The sequence below is a fragment of the Poecilia mexicana genome, unplaced genomic scaffold (assembly GCF_051168715.1).
Source record: "Poecilia mexicana isolate PSO_F unplaced genomic scaffold, ASM5116871v1 scaffold_3, whole genome shotgun sequence".
Taxonomy (NCBI): Eukaryota; Metazoa; Chordata; class Actinopteri; order Cyprinodontiformes; family Poeciliidae; genus Poecilia; species Poecilia mexicana.
The window spans coordinates 3239454-3264257 of NW_028263372.1; the positions used below are offsets into that span (position 1 = coordinate 3239454).

General features: G+C 42.0%; 1 protein-coding gene and 1 long non-coding RNA gene across 6 annotated transcripts; both read left to right on the forward strand.

The window, feature by feature from the left end:
• Positions 1-370: 370 nt before the first annotated feature.
• Positions 371-6862, forward strand: LOC148160101 (uncharacterized). 2 transcript variants are annotated; one of them, XR_015762455.1, is made up of 2 exons: positions 371-430; positions 6582-6862. It is a non-coding gene; the product is annotated as an uncharacterized LOC148160101 (long non-coding RNA). The 2 variants fall into 2 exon arrangements; XR_015762454.1 differs by lacking the exon at positions 371-430 and adding an exon at positions 3496-4200.
• A 10653-nt stretch (positions 6863-17515) lies between these two features.
• On the forward strand, positions 17516-23830 carry rwdd3 (RWD domain containing 3). Of its 4 annotated transcripts, none has more exons than XM_088004051.1 (5): positions 17516-17907; positions 22050-22282; positions 22372-22584; positions 23373-23491; positions 23596-23830. In XM_088004051.1, exons 1-5 carry the CDS (start codon positions 17823-17825, stop codon positions 23708-23710), a joined length of 765 nt encoding a protein of 254 aa, XP_087860177.1. In that variant the 5' UTR covers positions 17516-17822; the 3' UTR covers positions 23711-23830. The 4 variants fall into 4 exon arrangements, with proteins under 4 accessions (XP_087860177.1, XP_087860175.1, XP_087860176.1 ...); XM_088004049.1 differs by having other exon boundaries at positions 17518-17907; positions 22354-22584; XM_088004050.1 differs by having other exon boundaries at positions 17524-17907; positions 22357-22584.
• The last annotated feature ends 974 nt before the right edge of the window (positions 23831-24804 follow it).

Consider the following 24804-nt stretch of genomic DNA (forward strand, 5'->3'; position numbering starts at 1 on the left):
GTTTTTCTATTTTCTTTTGACTTATTTTGATTTATTGTGTCATTTTTAAAAACATTTTTTAAAAAAAGAGAATTTAATAAAACTACTTTTATAACTGTGAACTGTCTCAGATGTTTTAAATCCCTGCATAACCGAACCTGTGTGCCTCCGACGAGAGGTAATATTCCCTGGGTGAAATTCCCAGGGTGGCGTTGTTGAGCAACCTATTAGAACTAAAATCCCACAAAACCCGAACTACCATCTAGTGTCGCCACATTTTTGGCGTTGTCGGCAGGATTATGCTTTTTATGAACATCTGAGACCAGTGTTTGTGTTTTTCAATATTTGTGTTTGTGTATTTTTTTTTCTTTTTTTCCCTTTTTTTTCTTTTTGTGCAGATTGACCGATCCAGAAACAGAGCAGCAGTGGTTCCATGTAGAGCTTCAAAGTGGTGGGTGAGGTCTTAATAGTTTAACCTTAGGTTGTTTTTTTTTTGCACTGCAGTAACCATAAGCTTGCTATAATGGAAGAAGAAATTCAGGAACTTAAGGACCTGGTAGCAAGCTTAAGAGCTGACAACGAGCAGTTGCGACAGGGTCAGGCTAGCTTGGGTGCTCAACCGTCCACTTCTTCGGCATCGGCTAATGCCCCTCCTACGCCTAGTCTCCCTGTAGCAGAGAGACTGATTTTTGTGCCTAGGGATAGGAAATGTCCCATCTTTAGAGGAAGGACAGGCATAGGATTGAGTGAGTGGATGGAGGAAGCAAAGGTGTGTATGAGAGCGCGACATCTATCTGTTGCTGACCAAGCATTTTTCCTGTTCGATCATTTGGATGGAGAGGCTAGGAATGAAATAAAGTATCGCTCTAGTGCAGAGAGAGAGGACCCTGCTAAAGTGTTTGAAATCTTACAAGAATTGTATGGCTGCTCAGAGTCATATGTTGCTCTCCAAGAGGCCTTCTTTTCCAGAGGACAACAAGAGGGGGAGAGTCTTCAGGAGTTCTCCCTCGCATTAATGGGTCTTATGGAGAAGGTAAAGCAACGCGCACCTGCTGGTATGTTGAATTCTGAGACGCTGCTAAGAGATCAGTTTGTTGAGCAGGTGTTGGATGGTTCCCTGCGTCGTGAGCTGAAGCAGCTGGTGCGCGCGAGGCCGGACAGCACTTTGCTTGATGTTAGGACTGCAGCAATACAGTGGGAGCGCGAAGGGGTACCTCATCCTGTGAGAAGCCGTAGTCAGTCGGTTCCTTCAGTTTATGGTGTCCAGTATGGGGTTCATGGTGGTCCTCAGGTAGCTTCTTTGACATCAGCAACAGAAATGAGTCAGATGAGGGAAATGCTAAAGCGTCAGCAAGAGCAGCTCCAACAGCTTAGTGAGAGCATTTCTCAGTTGCAGAATTTCCGTCGTACTAACCGTCCACCCTTTGCTGGTCCAGTTATCTGTAGGCGGTGTAATCAGCCTGGTCATTTTGCACGAGAGTGTGATGGGGTGCGTGCCCCTCGTCGAACCCAAGTTCAGTCAGATTCAGCTACTCGGCCCCATTCTGCTTCAGCGGCGGAAAACTAGTTCCCACCGAACTGCAGAGCCACAGTTTAGGTGGGGGTGCTACTGGCTCACAAGCCGTTATTGGGAGTTTGGGTGCTTCTAAATTGATCTCAGCTTGTCCTCATGCAGATGTAATCATGGGTGGTGTAACAGTCGCATGTTTAGTGGATACTGGTTCAATGGTGTCCACGGTCTCTGAAAGCTTTTTTCGTCAGCATATGGAGTCTTGGGGTTTGGAGCGTCTCCATTCGTGTCATTGGTTGGAGCTTAGAGCTGCCAATGGTCTTAAGATTCCTTATATTGGCTATTTAGAACTTGATGTACAACTCTGTGGCAAATTGATTCCCCACTGTGGTGTTTTGGTTGTTCAGGACCCTTGTGGTGAGCTCCCAACTAAGGTCCCAGGTGTTTTGGGGATGAATGTGATCAGGAAGTGTTATCAGGAACTGTTTGGGCTGCATGGTGTAGCTTGGTCTTCTGTGCCTGGTGTTTCTGAGACCCCTCAGTCCGTCATGCAGGCACTGCAGCAGTGTCAGTCTGCCTCCTTACAAGAGCCTCATAGTCCTGGAAGGGTTAAGGTCAGGGGTAAAAAGGGCTGTCGGATTCCTGGTGGAGTCATGAAAATTGTGGCTGCCACATGTTCTGATGGGTACTCAGGCTCTACTGCTCTGTTTGAACCCTTAGAGTCCGGATTGCCTTCTGGTTTGCTTGCTTCCCCTGCCTTGGTTCCAGTAATCAGGGGTACAGCTTATGTGCCCATTATTAATGTTGGTTTGACTGAAGTGGTGTTATACCCTCGCACTGTTGTTGGCACACTGAATGTTGTTAATGTGGTGAGTCTCCCGGCAGGAATTACTGAAGTCCCAGCAAAAGTAGCCAGGATGGGGTGCCAGACGGCTTCAGTTGGTGTGCAACAGCAGGTGAAGGACTTGGATTTGTCGTCTTTGTCTGTGGAAGAACAAGGTCAGGTGAGATCATTGCTCCATCAGTACATGACAGTTTTCTCATCTCATGATGGTGACCTGGGCTGTACTAGTCTGATAGCTCATGACATTCCTTTGGTTGACGATGTCCCAGTTAAACAACGCTATAGGCGTATTCCCCCTTCTGATTATGAGGTGGTGAAGGACCATATCAACCAATTGCTGACTTCACAGATCATTAGAGAGAGTAGCAGCCCGTATGCTTCTCCAATAGTATTAGTGAGAAAGAAAGATGGAAGTATTCGGATGTGTGTTGACTATAGACAGTTAAATAGCAAGACCCGAAAAGACTCTTTTCCTCTCCCACGAATAGAAGAGTCATTGGATGCCTTGTCTGGTGCATGTTGGTTTTCCACCCTTGATTTGGCTAGTGGGTATAATCAGGTTCCAGTTGTGGAGGCAGATCGTCCAAAAACTGCCTTTTGTACTCCCTTTGGGCTGTTTGAATGGAACCGGATGCCTTTTGGGCTCTGCAATGCGCCTAGTACCTTCCAACGGTTAATGCAGCGTATTTTTGGGGATCAACAGTGCCAGTCTGTTTTGTTATATCTTGATGACATTGTTGTTTTCTCTTCAAGTGTGGATCAACATCTGGAGCGCTTGAAGGTGGTGCTGGATCGACTTCTACAGCAGGGGCTCAAAGCAAAGCTCAGTAAATGTTCGTTCTTTCAAAAAGAGGTACGTTATTTAGGACATGTGATCTCTGGTGAAGGGGTTGCCACAGATCCTAGTAAAGTTGAAGTTGTAGCCAACTGGCCAACTCCCATTAAAGTTTCAGAACTTCGGTCGTCCCTTGGCTTTGCTAGTTATTACCGTCGTTTTGTGGAAGGTTTTGCAAAACTGGCAGCTCCTTTGCATAGAGCTGTGGCTCAGTGTGCTGGTGCCAAAGCTGGCAAGAAATCAGATTGTGGACTTACTGTATGTTGGACTGATGAGTGTCAAAAGAGCTTTGAAATCCTCAAGGCTAAGCTAACAACAACACCAGTGTTAGCCTATGCAGATTTCACTCAGCCATTTATCCTGGAGGTTGATGCCAGCCATGGTGGCCTGGGAGCAGTCCTCTCTCAGATGCAAGGAGGCAAGGTGAGACCGATTGCTTATGCCAGTCGAGGCTTGAGACCCACAGAGCGAAACATGGCAAATTACAGCTCCATGAAGCTTGAGTTTCTGGCCCTTAAGTGGGCCATGACTGACAAGTTTAGAGAGTATCTGTTGGGGAACAAATGTATTGTCTACACTGATAACAACCCTCTCAGTCATCTGTCCACCGCTAAATTGGCTGCCACTGAACAGAGGTGGGCTGCTCAGCTAGCATCTTTTGATTTTGAGATCAAGTACCGGTCAGGTCGGAGTAACACCAATGCTGATGCGCTTTCTCGCCAGCATCCACCTGACCTACCAGATGTGAAAGTCATGCTTCCGGGTACAGCTATGCCTAGAGCATTGCAGGAAGCTTTGGGGTTTGAAACAGTTGAGGCAACCCAAGCAGTCGTTGCAGTTTTGCCACAGCATACTACAGCTGAACTTTGTGCTTTGCAGCAGGCGGATCCTGTTTTACAGGACGTGTTGGTGTTTTGGAAGAAAGGACAGCATCCTAGTCGAGAGGAGCGAGCCCAGCTGTCTTCATCCACGTTGGTTCTGCTTCGACAGTGGAACCGGTTTGTCGAGAGAGATGGAGTTCTCTATCGAAAGGTATTTAGGTCCGACGGTGGTGATGTTGTGTTTCAGTTGGTGTTACCAAGTGTGCTAATTAAGGATGTTCTGACCCAAGTTCATGAAGAACATGGTCACCAGGGAGTGGAGCGAACTTTGGCGCTCTTACGGTCCCGGTGTTACTGGCCTCATATGGCCTCTGATGTGGCCCAATGGTGCCAGGCTTGTGAGAGGTGCCAGGTGGCAAAGGATGTCCACCCTAAAGCTTATGGTAACATGGGACATTTATTAGCATCACGTCCTAATGAAATTTTGGCTATTGATTATACCACCTTAGAGCCCACTCAGAATGGCTTAGAAAATGTTTTGGTCTTGACAGATGTTTTTAGTAAATATACTGTTGCTGTCCCCACACGGGATCAGCGAGCGGCCACTGTGGCTAAGGTTTTGGTGTCTGAATGGTTTTATAAGTTTGGTGTTCCAGCTCGGTTGCACTCCGACCAGGGTCGTAACTTTGAGAGCTCACTTATCCAGCAGCTGTGTAGCTTGTATGGTATTGTAAAATCACGCACCACTCCATATCACCCAGAAGGAAATGGCCAATGTGAGCGTTTTAATCGGATGCTGCACAATCTGTTAAGGACGCTGCCTGTGTCTCGGAAGAGAGATTGGCATGCCTGTTTGCCCCAGGTTCTTTATTGTTATAATACAACTCCTCACCAATCTACTGGAGAGTCACCTTTCCTTTTAATGTTTGGTCAGGAACCTAGACTGCCCCTAGATTTCCTGTTGGGTAGAGTTGAGAGTCCAGTTGGTGGTTCTGTCCATGAGTGGGTTCAAGAGCATCAAGCTCGTTTGCAGGTAGCCTTTGATGGGGCTAGAGAGCACCTGAAACATGCTGCAGATCGCCGAAGGCAGGCCCATGAGACTCAGGTGAAACATCTGCCATTAAAAGAAGGTCAATTTGTGTTTTTGCGTGACTTTACTGCTAGGGGGCCTCATAAGACCAGGGACCGATGGAGCTCTGTCAAGTATAAAGTGTTGAGGGCACCAAAGGACGATGGCTCTGTTTATACCATTGCACCTATGAATGACCAGACTAAAGTAAGACAGGTACACCGTACCATGCTAAAGCCTGTGGTTGGTGTTGTTCCTCCTGATCACATTCCTCCTCACAACTTGCCTTCTGTAGAAGAAGGACTGTCTGAGGATAATGGCCCATTTGATTATGATCTGTTTGTTTGTGAACAGCAACCCCTGGTGGTTGCTTCTGACTTACCTTCTAGTAGATCACAGCCTCAAGCTGCATCCCAGGAACCAGGGTCACCATGTGAACCAGTTGTATCCGCTGAACCCTCTACATCTGTGACTGTTCCACCTGTCAGCTGTCCTGAGCCAGTGGCCTTACGTCGTTCCAAACGACAAACTGCTGGACAACATTCTAATGTGTACCATCTCCCACGGCCAGCCTCTTCCTGGAGGCTCTTCTGCATCCATGTCAAGTGTATCAGCTTTTAGACCTTGGATCTGATAGTTCCAGTTTTGAATTGGCCATCGTCGGGTCGACGATGCAAGAAGGGGGGGTAGAATGTAGTGGTATAGAAATGTATGTAATTCTACAAATAGTTTCCAGGTGAGGAGTTCCGGTTCTTAGGTGGGCGTGGTGTATATAAGGGAGCTGCAGCGCTCATTCAGCATGTGTCGTCTTTGTGCTCCCACTGTGTGGTTTGTGTCCGGTGGAATCTGGCAGCGGAAAGCAACAAATTGCTGGCTGGTGCATGTTGTGCTGACGATCTGGTGGTAAAACGCCTCAGCGCTGCGCTCCTCTTCCTCGGTCTGTGTGTGTGTGTGCGTGTTTGTGGATCGGCAGTCCCCACAGTTGGACCATTGCTGCTCTGTCTACGTTCGTTTCCCGGATCTGCTCTGTCTACGTTCGTTTCCCGGATCTGCTCTGTCTACGTTCGTTTCCCGGATCTGCTCTGTCTACGTTCGTTTCCCGGATCTGCTCTGTCTACGTTCGTTTCCCGGATCTGCTCTGTCTACGTTCGTTTCCCGGATCTGCTCTGTCTACGTTCGTTTCCCGGATCTGCTCTGTCTACGTTCGTTTTCCGGACCTGCTCTGCTCCTGTCTACGTTTATCTCCCGGATTTCGGCACAATTGTTTTTAAAGTTGGACTGTGGCGTTATCCGCCCTCATTAAAGCGGTGTTTGGGGTGTGGCGTCAGCGCGCCCATTTCACCTCTCGCTGCGGTGCGGCAAGAGGACCACGCCTGGGCCTGATGTTTTAACTTGTATTATCTGTTTTCTATTTCTTTTACTTATTTTGTCTACAGCCCTTTTTTTTGTTCTTTATTTAGTCAGGGCTGATATTATTCTTTTTGAGATTATTATATTGGTTAACTGTCTGTTTTTGTTTGCAGTTGCTGAGGCCCGGTGGCGGTGTTGGTGTGGTGACGGTGTCCTCCTCGTCTGTGTGCTGTGATTTTTGAGTTTGGGGTGTCTCACTGCGTCTGGTGTTAAAAGGTTTTTTTTTGGTTTGCTGTGTTTGGTGGAGGTCGTCCCCATAGCGCCCCCTCCGGCCGGTAACCTCAGCTGCTGCAGTTTTTCTATTTTCTTTTGACTTATTTTGATTTATTGTGTCATTTTTAAAAACATTTTTTAAAAAAAGAGAATTTAATAAAACTACTTTTATAACTGTGAACTGTCTCAGATGTTTTAAATCCCTGCATAACCGAACCTGTGTGCCTCCGACGAGAGGTAATATTCCCTGGGTGAAATTCCCAGGGTGGCGTTGTTGAGCAACCTATTAGAACTAAAATCCCACAAAACCCGAACTACCATCTAGTGTCGCCACATGTATAAAAATTATTCCATATTTCCACTTGTAAAACTGATTTTTTGGGCAGGTCATGCTGATTTTTAGGTGTGACTGAGATTTGGGGTATAAAAAGGGGCGTGTGCGTCGGCCCGGGGCGACTTCTGATTGCTGTTATCTTATTTTCCTTTGATCGATCACTTATCCAAACTTTTAAATCACATCAAGTCTCCCGCTGCACGGACTGACGGTGAGCGTCTTCCTCTCTGATTGCGCCGCCCCGCGCCGACGCACACGCCCCTTTTTATACCCCAAATCTCAGTCACACCTAAAAATCAGCATGACCTGCCCAAAAAATCAGTTTTACAAGTGGAAATATGGAATAATTTTTATACAGAAATAACAGCAACCGTTATCCAAATCACTGTTACATTTTCTCTTAAATGTATTTTATATAGAAAAAAACAAACATAGTGGTTATGTTACAATCCCCCCCCCCCAGCCGGAGGCAAGGGAGGTTGAACCCCAAAATAAGGCTTTAAATTAACCACATTTACCGTGTCCGTTTCCTGGCACTGGTCTTTCCACTGGAGCTGATAATTTACTGGGCCTAACTGTTTCCTCACTGTAGCTGGTCCTGACCACTTTGGCGCTAGCTTTGCGGAAAAATTATCTATTGCTTTGGAAAGGGGGTGAGACCTTACCCAGACCAAATCTCCCGGCCGGAACTGTGCACCCCTCCTCCGGGCATTATAATATTTGGCTTGTCTGGTTTGACTTATCCCAACTTTCCGTCCGACTTCTTCTTTCATTTCATTGTGTCGCTCCAACAATTTATATACAGTTTGCTGCGGTGATGGTGGTTTGGCTATCATCCTTTCCAATGGCCCTTGAAGTTGACGTCCCAACATTAGCTCTGCAGGGGATTTCCCTGTGGTTTCATGTTGAGCACCATTGATGGCGAAACGGAACTCCCAGATATGTTGGTCCCATAGATTGTGATGTTGTCCAACAAATGAGGCTATCATTGTTTTGATAGTTCTGTTAGCCCGTTCAGTCAAGTTAGATTGGGGATGATAGCTGGTGGTGAAATGGTGTTTTACCCCCCACGCAGAACAAAAACTGGACATCTCTTGACTGGTAAACTGGGGCCCCCGATCTGACACCAGGCTTTGTGGAACTCCAAAGCGAGTGAATATCTCCTCCCGGAGGATAGTGATGAGTCTCTGTGTCTTGCTGTCTCTTACAGGAAACATCTCCACCCACTTTGTGAAGTAGTCGATCACGACAAACAGGAAAACATTTCCTTTTTTGCTGCGTGGAAAAGGTCCCATCAAGTCCACCCCAAGTTTTGCCCAGGGTTCAGTTAGAGGAGTGGGTTGCAGAAAACCAGCTGGAGCTTGATTGTCGGGTTTGTACTTCTGACAAACTGCACAGTTCTTTACATGAGTCCACACATCCTTACGGACTGACGGCCACCATGCAACCTCCAACAGCCGGAGAAGTGTCTTTAGCCTGCCCAGATGTCCACTCAATGGACGATCATGGAAGTACTGGAGAAACTGAGGAACCAAGGACTTGGGAACCACCAGCTGGTATTTCATGCCATCTTTTAGTGGGGTTTTCCTATACCAGAGATCGTGAACTTTGTCGAAAAGGATCCTGTCAGGTCTCCGGTATCTCGGGCCTTGGACCATATCCATGATGTCTGAGTCTTTTTCTTGAGCTTCCTTGATTTCTACTAATGATAGGGGTAAGCCTAACATGGCTTTAGCAGAATTCAGGGCCACATGTGCTGGTCCAGCTGAATCAGTGGGCATCGCTCGGGACAGCGCGTCAGGCACTACATTGTGCATTCCTTTTCTATATCGTACTTCAAAATTGAAGTCTTGCAACCTCAACACCCAGCGCGTTAACCTAGAACTGGTTCTGGGGCAATTGAATGCCCAGGTTAAAGCAGCATGGTCAGTGTAAACGGTGAACTTTGTACCCTCTACAAAATGTCTCCACTTTTCCACGGCCCAAACAACCGCCAAACATTCCTTCTCAGAGGTGGAGTAGTTGTGCTCTGCTCCTTTCAATGATCTTGAAGCAAAAGCAATGACCTTTTCTCCATCAGGGATTGGTTGGACCAGGACAGCCCCCAGACCAACATCACTGGCATCTGTATGAATTTCGAATGGTAACTCGAAATCTGGCTGCCCCAGTATGGGTGACTCCACCAAAGCTTTCTTCAGCGTCATGAAAGCGCGTTGACAGTCCCCTGTCCACTCCCACCTTGCATCTTTTTTGAGCAGCTGATAAAGAGGCGTAGCTATGTCTGCAAAATGTGAGATGAACTTGTGGTACCAACCAACCATCCCAAGGAATCTCTGGAGAGTCTTATGGTTAGTTGGAGTTGGATAAACCGTAATGGCGTGGGTTTTCTCTGGATCCACTTGAACACCTTCCGCTGACACAATATGTCCCAGAAACTTGAGTTCTTGCTGGAAAAAGTTGCATTTTTTAAGATTGAGGGACAAATTGGCGTGGTGTAGCTTTGCAAATACTGTGTCCAGGTCCTTCAGGTGTTGCTCAGGAGAGGCTGAGAAGACAATCACATCATCGATGTACACACAGCAGATCTTTCCCCGTAGCTCTCCTAAAACCTTCTCCATTAAGCGTTGAAAGGATGCTCCAGCATTTTTCAATCCAAATGGCATGCACTTAAATTGATAAAGTCCAAATGGGGTAATAACAGCAGTTTTTGCTTTGCTGTCCTCTGCCACCGCCATCTGCCAATAGCCAGACTTTAAATCCAGGGTGCTGAAAAATTTTGCTCCAGACATTGACTCCAACAACTCATGGATGATGGGCATAGGATAGGCATCCTGAAGAGTTTTGGTGTTCAAAGCTCTATAGTCCACACAAAATCGAAAGGATTTGTCTGGTTTGGGAACAAGGACAACAGGCGACCCCCAGGAGGACTGTGATGGCTCTATAATATCATCTTTAAGCATTGCATCAATCTGTTCTTTGATTATTTGCCGCTTGAAAGGAGACACCCGGTAAGCTCTGCAGCGAATGGGTATTTCATCTGTGGTCATTATTCTGTGTTCTTCCACAGATGTCCTACCCAATGCATCTGAGCATACAGATGGCCAGGCCTTTAAAAGCGTCTGGACTTCCGGTGGTTGCTTTGTCATCCAAGGTTATGACTCTGTGGTTGATGCCTTGTTCTCCTCCATGGGCAGAGCCAGGATCAGATGAATTGGAGAAAATCTAGCAGGCACAGATGTTGCGGCCACAGCTGAAGATGAAAAAGGGTAAAAGGTATAACCTTTTGGCCCTTTTACCCCATATGTGTAGTCGCCTAGGTTAATAATAGCAGAAGTTTTGGTCAGAAAATCGAGACCTAAGATGATGGGAAAGGTGAGGTTATTATCCTCCACCACAAAGGTCTCTAAAGACCACATCATCCCATGCCACCCATAAATGATTGTGGCTTTCCCCAAAGCACTATATGTTTTGCCATTGGCAAGTGCAAACTGTTGATTGTCAGCTGGCTTCAAAACCTCCCCTTCTCGAGCAATCCTTTTCCACTGACTATTTCTCATCAGGGAATAGGTGCAGGCTGTATCCAGTACAGCATTATACATCCTGTCGCGCACCTCTATGGGAACATGAAGGAGGGAGGATGCAGGGCCACGCTGAACAACAGATACAGAGTTGGTTGACCTTCTGGGATTTCCCTTAGGTTGTCCTCTTGCTGGGCCTTTCTCTTTGGCTTTGTGCTGATCCACTTTCCCCCAGTAGATTTTAACACCAGCACAGTCTTTTTCAACCTGGGACCCCACCTTTATTAATTGATCCATGGATGTGACTGTGCCCCTCAAACAGCCTGCTATTTTCGGGTTGCAATTGTTTAAAATCCTCCTCACAAGCTCTGCCTCACTGATGTCCGGCTTCCATCTTAGACACAGTGCTTGATACTCAAAGGCAAAGTCTCTCAGACATTGTTCTGGCAACTGGACCATGTCTCTTAACTTCTCTTCTACCTCTGAAAGGTAGTCTGGAGGTAAAAAAGCAGCACAAAAGGCGTTCTTAAATTCAAGCCAGTTGTGTATCTTGTTTTTAGCCACACTCCACCAACTCCGTGCAGAGCCTTTTAAGACAGCTGTTAAAGCTCCTAATAATTCAGGATCAGACAGGGGTCTTACTGTTAGATATGTCTCACACTGATCAATGAAGTTTAAAACATCAGAAACTTCTCCTGAACCTTCAAATGTGGGAAACTCCAAGAGCACGGGAGGTTTGGAATAAATCACAGGTGTTCTGCTTGATGTAGGAACGGTCAAATGGGAGGTTGATGCCGGAAAGTCTGTCATCCCACTGTTTATTGATGGCATAACTGGAACCATTCCTGGAGTGATGTAGGCAGTAGTTTGATCCTTCCTTGGTGCGTGTGAAGGTCCAAGACTTCCTTGTGGTAGACTTTGTACAGGTAGGGCTAAAGGTGGAGATGAGATTTCGGGTAAAGTAGGTCTCATGGTGGAGGAGAGATGCTCAGATGGCACGGGGAGACCTGGTCTAACACTATCAAAAGCGTGAATAGCTGTAGAGAGTCTAGCGCGCTTCAGCCTCTCTATTTCAGCCCTCCACTTCTCATCTCGTCGCAGCAAACAGTCTACAACCTTAGCTTCAAATTCCTTAAAAGCTGTGTTCATGCATTGCTCCATGGCCTCGACATTCCTATCTATATATGTCCTGATATTTTGCTCCCTATTCAAAGCACTATCTACAGAGGCCCGGAAATCTTCTTCCAGTGATGTAATCCTAACCCCCATGTTAGTTAAATCACCCCTAATGCCTTTAATGTCTGACATAGTGAGATATTCTTCCTCATCTTCCTCTCTGTCTTCAACTTCATTATCTGATACATAAAGGGAGCTAATCAGAGAAGTTATTTCACCTACAGGATTTCTCCTTGTAACCCAGGCTTCTCCTCCTCTGTTGTCAATCGCTTCTTCCTGATCTACAAGAAGACCTGCTTCCCTTTCTTCCTCACCCTGATCAGTATCTTTTTCCTCAACATGTTCTGGTTGAGATGTTATGTCATCCATCTTGAGCAGAAAAACCACTCAAACAAATAAATTCAAAATCTACAACAAAATGTTCTTTAACTGTGTCAACATATATAACACAAAACCTGAGATTATACAATCCTGGTTCCCATACTGGCCACCATTTTGTAAAATTCAACTTCTACTTAAAGTGGAACTTACAAATACACGCAAGGGGGTTATGTCACAGGCATCAGGGAAAATATGTTACACTGGTTAATTGAGAAATAAAATAAAAAAAACAACCATCCAATATAAGTTTTGTTTATGTTTAGCAACAGTGATTTATTACAGGAACCACCAACTAAGAAATAATAATAGTTAGTTTGATACAGATCAAATAACCCAAAAATCCTTCAAAAATAAGGTTAGTTTCACTTTAATTCACTCAGTCCATGTAAATGTCCAAACTTTCCCGTTCCTTTCTTAATGTGATTATTGTCCACAATCGAGTTCCATATGCGGGGAGAATTTCTCCGGTTTAATTCATAGCCCCAATCCAAACGAAATCCAGCTCGTCAACCCCTGCCCCCCCAAAATGAGAAAAAAGAATGTGGTACCACCAAAAATCCCCAAAAAGAAAAGTAAAGTCCAGATCTCACCGGGAATATCTTTCCTTTCCCTCCCCGGTGGCGTCTTCTCGCACCGTCGGCGTCCTCCGTCAAATTGGCGTCCACTTGCACCTGGCGGCAGTTTCTGAGTACAAGCTCCAATTTAGCTCCGACAGCGCACGATCCGTGGCGCCGGGGCGACTTCTGATTGCTGTTATCTTATTTTCCTTTGATCGATCACTTATCCAAACTTTTAAATCACATCAAGTCTCCCGCTGCACGGACTGACGGTGAGCGTCTTCCTCTCTGATTGCGCCGCCCCGCGCCGACGCACACGCCCCTTTTTATACCCCAAATCTCAGTCACACCTAAAAATCAGCATGACCTGCCCAAAAAATCAGTTTTACAAGTGGAAATATGGAATAATTTTTATACAGAAATAACAGCAACCGTTATCCAAATCACTGTTACATTTTCTCTTAAATGTATTTTATATAGAAAAAAACAAACATAGTGGTTATGTTACAATATATGTCGGTTAAAAAGCATCCAATGTATTTTTATAACTCCTGGGACAAATATGAACAAATCCAGCCAACGTGAATTTAACAGGTTATGAGTTTGTCTTAACATACTGTGTTTGGCTTTCAGCCCCCAAAATGGGTTAAAGTGAGTAATATACAAACGTAATATGCATCACACATACAAAAATATGTGTGATGAGTAGAATAACCATTAACCTGGAATTACATTTTTTTGTCTTTTTTTAAAAGGGAAGTAGGCAGGATGCAGATAAGTCCATCACAGAGGTACACATTAATGAAAACCTCGAGCACACCCTCTGAAATTCTGTGAACTGTAAATATAACTTAACACTACAGCAACTTATTCCTCACATTTATTGGAAAGATGGTAGTACCACAAAATCAATTTTATATATCACTGATCCCAGACAAATGTCCCTAAAACTGGTTCAAACCTTTATATAGTGTCTTTATGAAAGAGTTTGTGCTGTTTTTATTACGTTTCATCACAGGAAAGTATAATAGCTCTATTGCTTTCTGCCTCCACATCTTCAAATTAAGGTGCAATAGGATGAAAGAGAGGGGGTAACAGATTTTGACCATGTAACGTCATGCAACACTGCGTGACAATAATGGATTGTTTTGATGTTATGTGCTAATATTAAAATGGTAAATTATTAACTGTTTGAATGAATATAGCACTTCTGGCTCACACTGCCCACCTAAAGGGGATTACACTAGAGCCACATTCATCTAGTTGCATTCACAAACAAGCACACATCCACTGATCAATAGGAAACTGGGGGGTAAGTTTCAAATTCAAGCCCACATCATTTGGTTTGGAAGACAACTACTCTTCGCACTGAACTGCAATGGCTCCAATAGCATTTCACATTCAAAGACTCATTATTTATATTGAAAATGTATTTTCTGAAAATGTTTACATGCATCATAACACCTATAATCTTATTCACAGTAGTGGTAAACCTTCAACTGGTGAACTTGATTTCATAACCTTCAAGAAAAGAAAATTCTTAGATCAAATGCTTAGAACAGATAAATGTCTGGACGTGCCACACCTTTCGTCAGTTGATCAGAAACAAAACTTAAGTTATTATGTTTGGACCTAAAAAGGAACGATGTACAGTTAATGCACAACTTCAGTTATTACCACTTTGAATGTTCCTTAACAATCTCATTAAATTATTAGCGTCAAAAACTACTCTACAATGTCTGTGACTCATCCTGAGAAAGAAACAACCCCAACCCCAAGTTAGAAAATAGTAACATTGTAAATGGTTTGTATTTGTACAGCACTTTATAAATTCCAAAGGACCCCAAAGCACTTCACACTAAAGTCAGTCATTCACGCACAGATTCACACACTGATGCCACCACCAAGCTATTGTGCAGCTTGGTGGTGGCTACTGGATAGTAACCACAGCTGCCTGTTGAAGCAGTGCTGCTCTTACTTGAGAACAGTTTTTAAGTACTCTCCCTTCCTTTGTTTTAAACTGAGTTAAACTTAGTTCTCTTTATTACTGCAGTTCTTTCAAATTGCTTTTTTGTGATGCTCACAATTTCAATAAGCATCTTTCTATATTAATATTTAGGATGTAGCAAACAGGCACAGTGATGGGGAGAGAGGGATTCTGTACTGTAAACATAGTGACAGGTTTCAGGTCTTCTGCTTGAATTTACAAGCAGGGGGGAAGTTTGTTTTGGCTGAGATACAATTTAGCAATTTGAACCATTTCAAATGTATTTGTAAAAATGTTCTTGCAAATATGTATGCCTTTTTATTGGGATAATGATGATGACTGTGGTAGGAATTTGGCCTGCAATTGGCGAGTAGCCAGTTCAACACCCACTTCTGTCGTGTCCTTGGGGAAAACACTTCACCTGCCTTGCCTGCTGGTGATGATCAGAAGGCCTGGTGGTCAGAGGAATTGGTGGCAACGGTGAATGTCAATCTCGCTTCTGTCAGGTTGCCCCAAATAAAAGTAAAAAAAAACATACAAAAAAAAAACAAGTAAAAATAAAAATCAGCCATGTAGGAAGTTACTCAAGTAAGAACTTTATGTAAAAATGTATTTGGTAAAAAAATAAAGCTACTTAGGTACTGAGCAACTGATCATTAAAATGATGCAATCAGACAGACTAAATTATAATATAATAGCAAACAGTCTCATCTGAACATAAACTGCAGGTGTGCATATGTCTGGTGCATTTTTGTCTAAAACATGTTTGTTTTTCACTCTGTGAAGTTATTCCAGAAATTTTACTTAAGCATCAGTAGCAACTCTTCATAATAATATTACTCAAGTAAAAGCAAAAAACAAAAAACAAAACATGATGTAGAAAACCTAAACCAAAAAGTATGTTTTTTCCCAAAATGTTACTCAAGTATGTTACTATCCTCTGGTCAGCAGGCCTCCAGATGTCATCTCTGATCAGTCATGGATGGGCAACCTGAACAGAAAGACCTGGGACAAATTTCTGCTTCTGCTTGTTAATCACACTGAGTACCTCCAATATAGCAGCACAGAGACACTCTAAAGGTTTGGAAATGCATATATAAATGTAAAAAAGTTTTTGAAAAAAGCTCTTCAAAAAGTCTTATTCACAGTCATTGGAATTGTATTACAAGATATAATCAAATGTTCTGGACTGAATTTGCGTGTTTGTGAGTCAATGTTGAAACAACAGACAAAGCAATTCCCCATTGGATGCAAGGCTGTTTCATGTAGCAAAGGTGTGACGTAAGGATAATGGGTTAGGGTTAGGGTAGAGCTACCACCACAGAATGTAAAATTCTCTATATTCCAGGTGTTTAGTCAACACAGAGAAGCCCTGATTCAATTAGACACCCCAATTTACCACCCCCAATGGCTTGATGAAAGTATCAAATATTTTAGACCCTGATTAAAGATGCGGGGTTCCTCTACTTTGTAATTTAACAACAACAACAAAATTATGGTTAATTTTGTCAAATGATATTTAGCATTTAAATCACATCAAAACTGGTGAGTTGTCTTTTATTTCCTTCAATGAATATATTAATATTAAATCAATATATGAAATCAGTACGTCCCGACTTTTGTAAGACATTTTTACCACACAATTGCGATTGCCTTTTCTGTATGGCAAGCCGTTTTAACATAAATTCGGTTTCGTCTGACAATCGGTAATTACATTCCAGATATCTAAAAATGCATTTTGACTAGATAAAACTACATTTTGACTATCCGGAATGGTAATTTAATATATATGTATTTACATTCTGACTAGTAAGAATAATAATTCAAGACATCTTCAATTACATTTTGACGAGTCAAAATTCCTTTCAAGATATCTCAAGTGACATCACTGGATCTGTCATTTGACGGGAGACATATCTGTAATTACGACTTAAGATATCTTCAACACAATTATGACTAGTCAAAATTACAATTTTAGATATCTTAATTAAGAATGACGTGGAAGACCCTTTGTGGTGTCCAAACAGTTGCCTGCAGAATTTTATGTTTCCTGCACAAAATTGCCAGTAAATGCTACAAATTAGAAATGCGGAGGTAGCAAAACTTCATAAACTATAAGACTGCTTCTGATATCTGCAAAGAATTTCCTGTCTTCATTTCCGACGAACCGAACGCACTTAAAAACAGCTTTGAAAAGCTAAAATTATCAAACCATTTTCAACATGAAAGTGGCGCATATTCAAACATCTTTTTTTGTTTTCTCTATTTTTCATTGTTTTATTAAACTTTTAAATTGCTACGCAAGTCAGGGACGTTTTGACTAGACAGAATACTAATTCAATATATCAATAATGTCATTCTGAGTAGTCAGAATGTCAATTTAAGATAGCTTGAAAAGCTGTGTAATTCAAGATATCTCAAATTCATTTAGAGATATCTTAAAAAGAATTTTGACAAGTCAAAATTACAATTCAAGATATCTTTAATTTAGTTTTGTCTAGTCATTATTTGCTTTTAAGATATCTATAATGTAGTTTTGACTAGTCAAAACTACGTATCTCCTATCCAAAAATACATTTAAGATATATTGAATTATGGAGTCATTAGAGATATCTTTAATTACAATTATGACTAGTCAAAACCAAAATCGAGATATCTTGAATTTACTTTAAATTAGTCATAATTTAATTGTAGATATCTGAAATGTGTATTTCAGATATCTTGAATTGAAGTCTCCATACAAGTCAATGGTAAATATGACGTCATTTCGACTAGTCAGAATGTAAAAATAGTTATTTTGTCTAGTCGAAATATGATTAGAGATATCTTAAATCGCTAAAATGTCTAGTCACAAAACAATTTGAGATGTCTGGAATGTAAGGGCGGTAAAACCGAATTTATGTTAAAACGACTTGCCATATTTTCTGTACTGTAACGTTTAGAGTAAGGCGTCACCGAGGACAGCTAATCGGGGTCCTTTGGTTCTGTAACGTCAGGGATAGCATCAGCCACCAATGTCAAAAGAAGCTGGTTACCAGTAAACACTAAAACAACTCAATTCATAAAACCGGACAGTAATGAAAAGCGAACGTGAGCAAAAAAAAAAAAAAATCACCAATCGAATGTAGTGCTTTAAAATATGGGGTATTTATGAAGCTGCTGAGGGCGACAGTGTGTGAACGTTGATCATGTCGGACGCAGCTATTGAGGAAGTTTCAGTTTTATCGTCCATTTACTGCAGAGACGGAGAGTTCCAAATTGTTCAACAGTCTGGTACGTTGGTTGTTCTTGCTCTGTCGGTATGGCAGGCTGTTTTAACATAAATTCGGTTTTGTCTTATTATCTCTAATTACATTCTAGATATCTAAAGAGTTATTTTGACTACACAAAACTACATTTTGACTATCTGGAATAGGAATTTAAGATATCTGCATTAAAACTCTGAATAGCAAGAATAATAACTCAAAATATCTGATGGGACACAACAATTTAAGAAATCTCGAACGTAATTAAGACTAGTTAAATGTACAATTTTAGATATCTGAATTAAGAATTCTGTATAAACCCCTTTGTGCCGTCACTGAGCTGCCCAAACAGTTGCCTGCAGAATTTGATATTTTCTACGCAAAATTGCACAATGTAGAAAGGGCAATGTTGGAAATGAGGAGATAGAAATCTTCATGGACTTTAAGACTATTTTGGTTTAGCCAAGCTGGAGGGACGGCCTGCCATATCTCCTATCTAAAAATAAATTTAAGATATCTATATGTCATTCAAGATATCTTTAATTAGAATTATGACTAGTCAAAACTACAATCGAGATATCTTATATTTACCTGGACTTTATGCATTATGTCATAATTTAATTGTAGATATCTGAAATGTATGTTTCAGATAATCAGCAATTCATCATATACCATATTTTATGCACTATAAGGCGCACCTAAAAACCTTCAATTTCCTCAAAAGCCGACAGTGCACCTTATAATCCGGTGCGCCTTATATATGGACCCAGGGTTTCCCCCAGAAAACTTGCTAAGCCCGGTGGTCGGGGCGTCGAGTCGGTCCTCTGTGTTTTGTATTAAAAGATGTTAAGTTGACAGGAAATGTAAAAGTATTACTGTGTAATTATATGTTATGGGAAAAGATCTCGAGTGAAATGCTATTTAAACCCACACCTAGTCTAAAAACAAATTTGCACTTCTGTTTAATCCAAATTAAGTCAGCAGCTCCATCAAGCCCCCAAGAGCTTCAGGGGCCCCATAAATGCTAATATTTTAAAACAGACCACAGATACATAAATGTAACACTTTTTTATTGAGATGATCAATGCTGTTAAATTTTATTCAATTGTTTAGGCATACATAAATTAAATGATTTTAAATTGTTTAACATTTAAATACAAGATTTTAAGGAGCTGGCAAGTTTACTTTGTAAAACTTCAAAGAACAATATTCATAGTTAGATTGTTTTGTTACCATAGCAACAATCGGATGCTGTGAGTTTAATCTTTGAATTTACAAATACAAATTAGTAAACTGCGATTATAACTTATTGCTTTTTAGGCTGGCCAATTAAACTACTCCCTTCTCCCATATTTCACTAAATCTAACACAGAAGCTGTTAGAGGTGCTGATATTTTTAGGAACAAAAGGGGCCCCTAAGTCAGATTCTGCTCCAGGCCTCATACAGCCTTGGACCGGCCCTGCATGATGAGGTAATCTGCTGCACTGCACAGAGATGAGCAACAAACGGGAGATTTAATTCAATGCTGCTAATGTGGCTTTAGTAGCTCTTCCATTTCGTGTCTGTTGAGTTTTTAATAAGCGTCACAGAAACTATTCTGGTTGGTCGAGTTTATGGGACGAGTTTCTCAGATCTCCGTGCGGCCGCGCGTATTAACTCCAAGTAGACAACGCATTTGATATGGTTTGATGCATCGTGTAACCGAAAAATAATACTAAAAAAATAATAAAATAATATAAAATCAGCGTGATGCGTGACTCCGAGGAGAGAGCGAAAGCTCCTCACCAGGCTGAACCTGCATGATGAGGTTAGCGCTGCTCGTTATCCAAAAACACTCCGGCCAACCGGGACCACAGACATGAACTTTACAGGTAAGACGGACATAGAGCCACACGCTGGGCAGCGTGTTGAGATGTAAACGCCGCATATAATTGTTCGTTCACAAAGATAAATTATTCTCACCACTCCACAACGCGCCTCTGAATTCGCTACAAGTTATTCCTGCGGTTCACATTGAGCTGCGCAACCAGAGCTAACGCGACAGGTCGAAAACTCTTACCTAGAGTTCTCCAGAGGATCATAATTCCTCACAGTAGGTTTATGTAAATATACATACAGGTCAGCTTGAGTCCAGTTTGAGTGAAAGGAGGCGCGCGCGATCCCGCTGAGGTAAAGCAGCGGCGGCGCGCGAGGCAAAGCGCAGAGGCAAAGCGCAGAGGCACCAGCTGTGTGATTGGTCCGCGCGCTGTCGGGTTTAAATGCATAAACTATAAACCTATCTATTATAAACCTATCCTTAAGGATAAATCTGCTCTGCTAGTGAAATCCTAAGAGCAAAAGAGACGCTTGCAGCCCGGCTTTAAAAAAAAAAAAACGATCCCCCCCCCCCCCCTAGAAACGTAAACAAGCAACGCTTAGTCTGGCGGCGGGGCTAGTAAAGCATGGCGGGCCGCCAGGCTTATAATACACTGGGGGAAACCCTGATGGACCAATATTGAGCCACAACAGGTCTAGCAACTACGGTAAGCAGCCGCCGACTTCATTTTCCCCGTAGAAGAAGAAGCGCGCGGTGCATGCTGGGATAGTTGTCAGAACGTTGGTTTGTTAATAAAGTTTGACTGACCCATCTACCTACCCACCGTCTAGAATCAGGTCGTCTGCAGGTCATTTAGCACCACGTTCTCCACGAACATGCTATGCGCGAACGAAGAAGGGTGACCATCGACCGGCCACGCCCCGGCCCAGTCGCGGAAGGCTCTCCTCGCCGACGGGAGTCGGACTGTTTTGATATTCCCTGTAGTGCAGCTCCATCTAGTGGATGCATAACTTAACTCCAGCCTCTACTGCAGCGTCTATTCTATGCGCCTTATAATGCAGTGCGCCTTATATATGAAAAAGTTTTTAAAAAGCCATTCATTGAAGGTGCGCCTTATAATCCGGTGCGCCTTATAGTGCGGAAAATACAGTACCTTGAATTGAAGTCTCCATGCAACAATGGCAAATATGATGTCATTTTGACTAGTCAGAATGTAATTATTAGAGATAGAGAAATAGGTATTTTGTCTAGTTAGAGACAAATATAGTTGGAGATTTCTTAATTTAACTCTTGTCATAAACCAATTTGAAATATCTGGAACGTAAGGGCTATAAAACCAAAGTTATGTTAAAACGGCCTGCCATACTGTCGGTGGTTGCTTCGTTCAGGTTGACGTTGCTACTGCAAACTCGGGTGTGCCTTTCACGTCACACCCAAAAGGCAGAATCAGCACGAGCCATGAGTTGAAAGTGCTAATAACTTGAGAAGATTGTAGAAGAGGGGAAAATGTGGGTTGGCAAACGGCTATTTGCAAAAGAAGCTGACGATATAATTTTTAAATAATATTTGTTGAAATACAAGAAATGAAAATATTTATTTTGGAACGCTATGTGCCCTACTAACAGAAGTGTAAATAATAGTTAATTACATGTTCATTACATTTATGTAGGAGTCATACCAGCGTCTACAACATCTAGTGTGGTAGATTAAATGTAATGAAAAAAAGAGAAAGAAAAAAAAAACAGCTTATAAAAGGATAGGTCACATTTTTATCAAAAATGCTAACTTTTTTTTTTTTTTTTTTTTTTTTTTCCAAAAATTCAAAGTAACTAAACAGTTTGGCGGTTGACAAAAAGCCAAACCGCCAACTTCCAGTTACCGCCAATGGGTGACTACTGTTCCAACATTATATTCTTTTAAAAATATTAAAATATCAACAAAAATTATATTCCATGATACCTTCCATAACCTTAAATCATTATCTGACTCAAAGATTGCATACTAATAGCATTTATTATAATGCTCATATGGGAGCATTATAATAAATGCTCCCATATGAGCATTTATTATAATCTAAAAGTATCTGCTGCTCCCGTTTGTCTACAATAATTGCAATAAATTGTTGCATGTATGTTCATTTTTGAGCTGTTTTCAATTGTTGATTTCATCTTCTCTCCACAGCTGTTATATTGAAAAGCAAAGCTGATGTTCTGTGTATTTTTTGTGTTGTATTTTTTGTTTCCTCTTTTACTCAGTTAAAAAGAGGTTTTTAATCTCATTGAATTTTTATTTTGGTAAAATAAAGGTTAAATAAAAAATAGAATCCAAATCTGACAGCCTTGTCTTTTTGTAGCACAGGATGGGCTGGTGGTCCAGTTCAACTGCACTGGTGGGAGAGGCGGGAAGCTGAATGTGAGTGCAGTGTTCCATCTAGAACCCAGCTACCCTTCCTGTCCTCCTCATATTTCTATCTCCACCACCGACCTGTCTAAGATTCAGTGTCACAACATCAGGCAGAAGCTGATGGCTCGAGCTGCAGAACTTCCCCTAGAACCAATGCTGCTCCAGCTGGTGGAATACTTGCAGGTAAAGGCTCATAAAAATAAATAATATCTGAATGTTTTTAGCGATGGTGTCCAGATGTATTGTGGTCACAGCAGGAATGTGTGGAACAGACAGAGGACCAGACAGGAGAACAGGACGGGACAGGGGAAGAGAAAGACAACCAGCAGGAGTGGACTGCGGTTCTGCTGCTTGACCACATCAGATCTCAAAACCGATATATCAGACTCCTGGAGCGCTGGAGCCAGCAGCTGCAGCTCACCTGTAGACTTTTACTAGGACACAATCCATTGATTATTCTGCTGGGGGAAAGACCCAACATCAAGGTACATGTGTTTTTTTCCTGAATTGACTTTAAATGTAGACTGACCATGCCATATTATATTATTTATTCAACAAATTAAAGATAAACTGAGAAACAGGGGGAAAAATTAAACTTATGCTTTGAATTTCTGAAGGAATTCTAGATCATTTGAGTAGCCAGGTGCTGACATTCAGCATTTTGAAGTGTGAGATCCTTTCTAAAAGAGCCAAAGTGTTGAGAGATTGCAGATCTGGAGCTGTGTGAGCAGTAAGGACTGTTTACTGCTCACACAGTAACAACTGTTTTCTAACAACTGTTATTAGAAAAGGTAGTAAATAATTTAGGGAAACCTGGGTGGAAAAAAAACAAAACATAAAGTTATTAGCCGGGTACTGAGCTGAGTTAGCCGGTTAAATAATGTGGTTCATGTTGGTAGTGTTGTGGGGAGAAAAAAAACAAGTATGGCTTCTTTAGAATAGCTGAGAGAGAAATAAAATTTGGGAGAAGTCCCAAAGAAATATTTGTAAAGTTTCATCTGAACAAAGAAAAAGTGTCTCAAACAATGTCCTTCAAAGAATACATACAAAAGTAGAGATGTCTATGACAGCACCATGTTTGAAGAAGATCATGTCAAGGAAGGCAGTGAAGTGCTGAACTACAGAATCTGAGAACTGGAAGTTTTTAATATATTAAATGATCTTAAAAACTAATCTGCAGATGAGGCATAAAAAAATATTTTTGTACTCGTCTAAAAGTGACATCTTTTCCCCCATGTCAGTATCCACTCTGACTGTAAAAACTTTTCTTCAGGAGTTTTGTCACCGTTTAAGGACTGTTAAGGTAGATGTGGACTCTTCAGGTAAGAAATGCAAAGAGAGGATGATGAAAGTTCTTGCAGAGACCCCATATTCCTCCCTCTGTCAACATAGGTATGCATCATAAACCTGCAACAGAGAAATTCAGACATTTTGGGACTCTGTGTTGGATGTCTCAGTAATATTTACACTTCTCTCATGGCCTTCCTTTCTCTCAGCCTCCAGGGATTTGTAGTGAAGGACTACAAGTCACTATCAGAGCTGACTGCTGTCTTTGAGGAGCTGAACCTGGCTGAGCTTTACCAACAGATGCTGCCTACATTAAGCGGCTAGGAGAAGAACTGTCATATCTGCTCCTTATGTCTGTTTATATTGGATTCATAGACCTACATCTAATATTTGCTTTGTATTTAAGCTGTTCATTTTGTATCAATAAATTTGTATTGCTTTAAACTTCTGTCCTACCTTTTGTCCTGCTTATGTGGTCTCTGTTACACTCAAAGACATTATCATTAAATTGGAATTAGAACATCCCTGCTCTTCAAACCTCTATCATTTTGAATGTGTTCTGTCTGACACTGTAGAAGTCAGAATTGTTGTCTGAGTGTTATTGAAACGCCCAGTAGATTTACCTTCACAAGTGGAGTTTTATATAATTATAAAAAAGTTCATTAGAAATAGCTTTGAGCTCATTTCAAATGCAATGGACATGAAAAGAAAGGACTGGTCCTTGGTGGGTTACAAGTCTGGGTTTGGTGATTGCCAAGAGAATGGTACTTGTCTGACTGCATTGTGCCAAGTGTAAAGTTTAGTGGAGGGAGGATTATGGTGTGTGGTTGTTTTTCAGGAGCTGGGCTTGGCCCATTAGTTCCAGTGAAAGGAACTCTGAACGCTTCAGCATACCAAGACATTTTGGACAATTCCATGCTCCCAACTTTGTGGGAACAGTTTGGAGCTGACCCCTTCCTCTTCCAACATGACTGTGCACCACAGCACAAAGCAAGGTCCATAAAGTCATGGATGGAGAGTCTGGTGTGAATGAACTTGACTGGCCTGCACAGAGTCATGACCTCAACCCAATAGAACACATTTGGGATGAATTACAGTGGAGACTAAGAGTCAGGCCTTCTCGTCCAACATCAGTATGTGACCTCACAAATGTACTTCTGGAAGAATGGTCAAAAATCCCCATAGACTCCTAAACCTTATTCACAACCTTCCCAGAAGAGTCGAAGCTGTTCCAGATGGAACGGGTGAACCAACGTCATATTGAACCACATGGATTAGAATGAGATGTCACTTCAACTCATATGTGAGTCAAGACAGGTGAGCAAATACTTTTGGCAATGTGTATCTGTCCCGTACATATTATGTCTTAAGGTACCCATATTATTAAGATCTAGTGTGAAAACTGCTGTTGGTGAACC

Bases quoted from the DNA above. Each gene is read 5' to 3' on its own strand.
- rwdd3 (XM_088004049.1), top strand. From the start codon at position 17,823: ATGTCGGACGCAGCTATTGAGGAAGTTTCAGTTTTATCGTCCATTTAC. The intron at 22,283-22,353 runs GTAAAGGCTCAT...TTGTGGTCACAG, and splicing joins AGCTGGTGGAATACTTGCAG to CAGGAATGTGTGGAACAGAC. The intron at 22,585-23,372 runs GTACATGTGTTT...ACTTTTCTTCAG, and splicing joins GGGAAAGACCCAACATCAAG to GAGTTTTGTCACCGTTTAAG.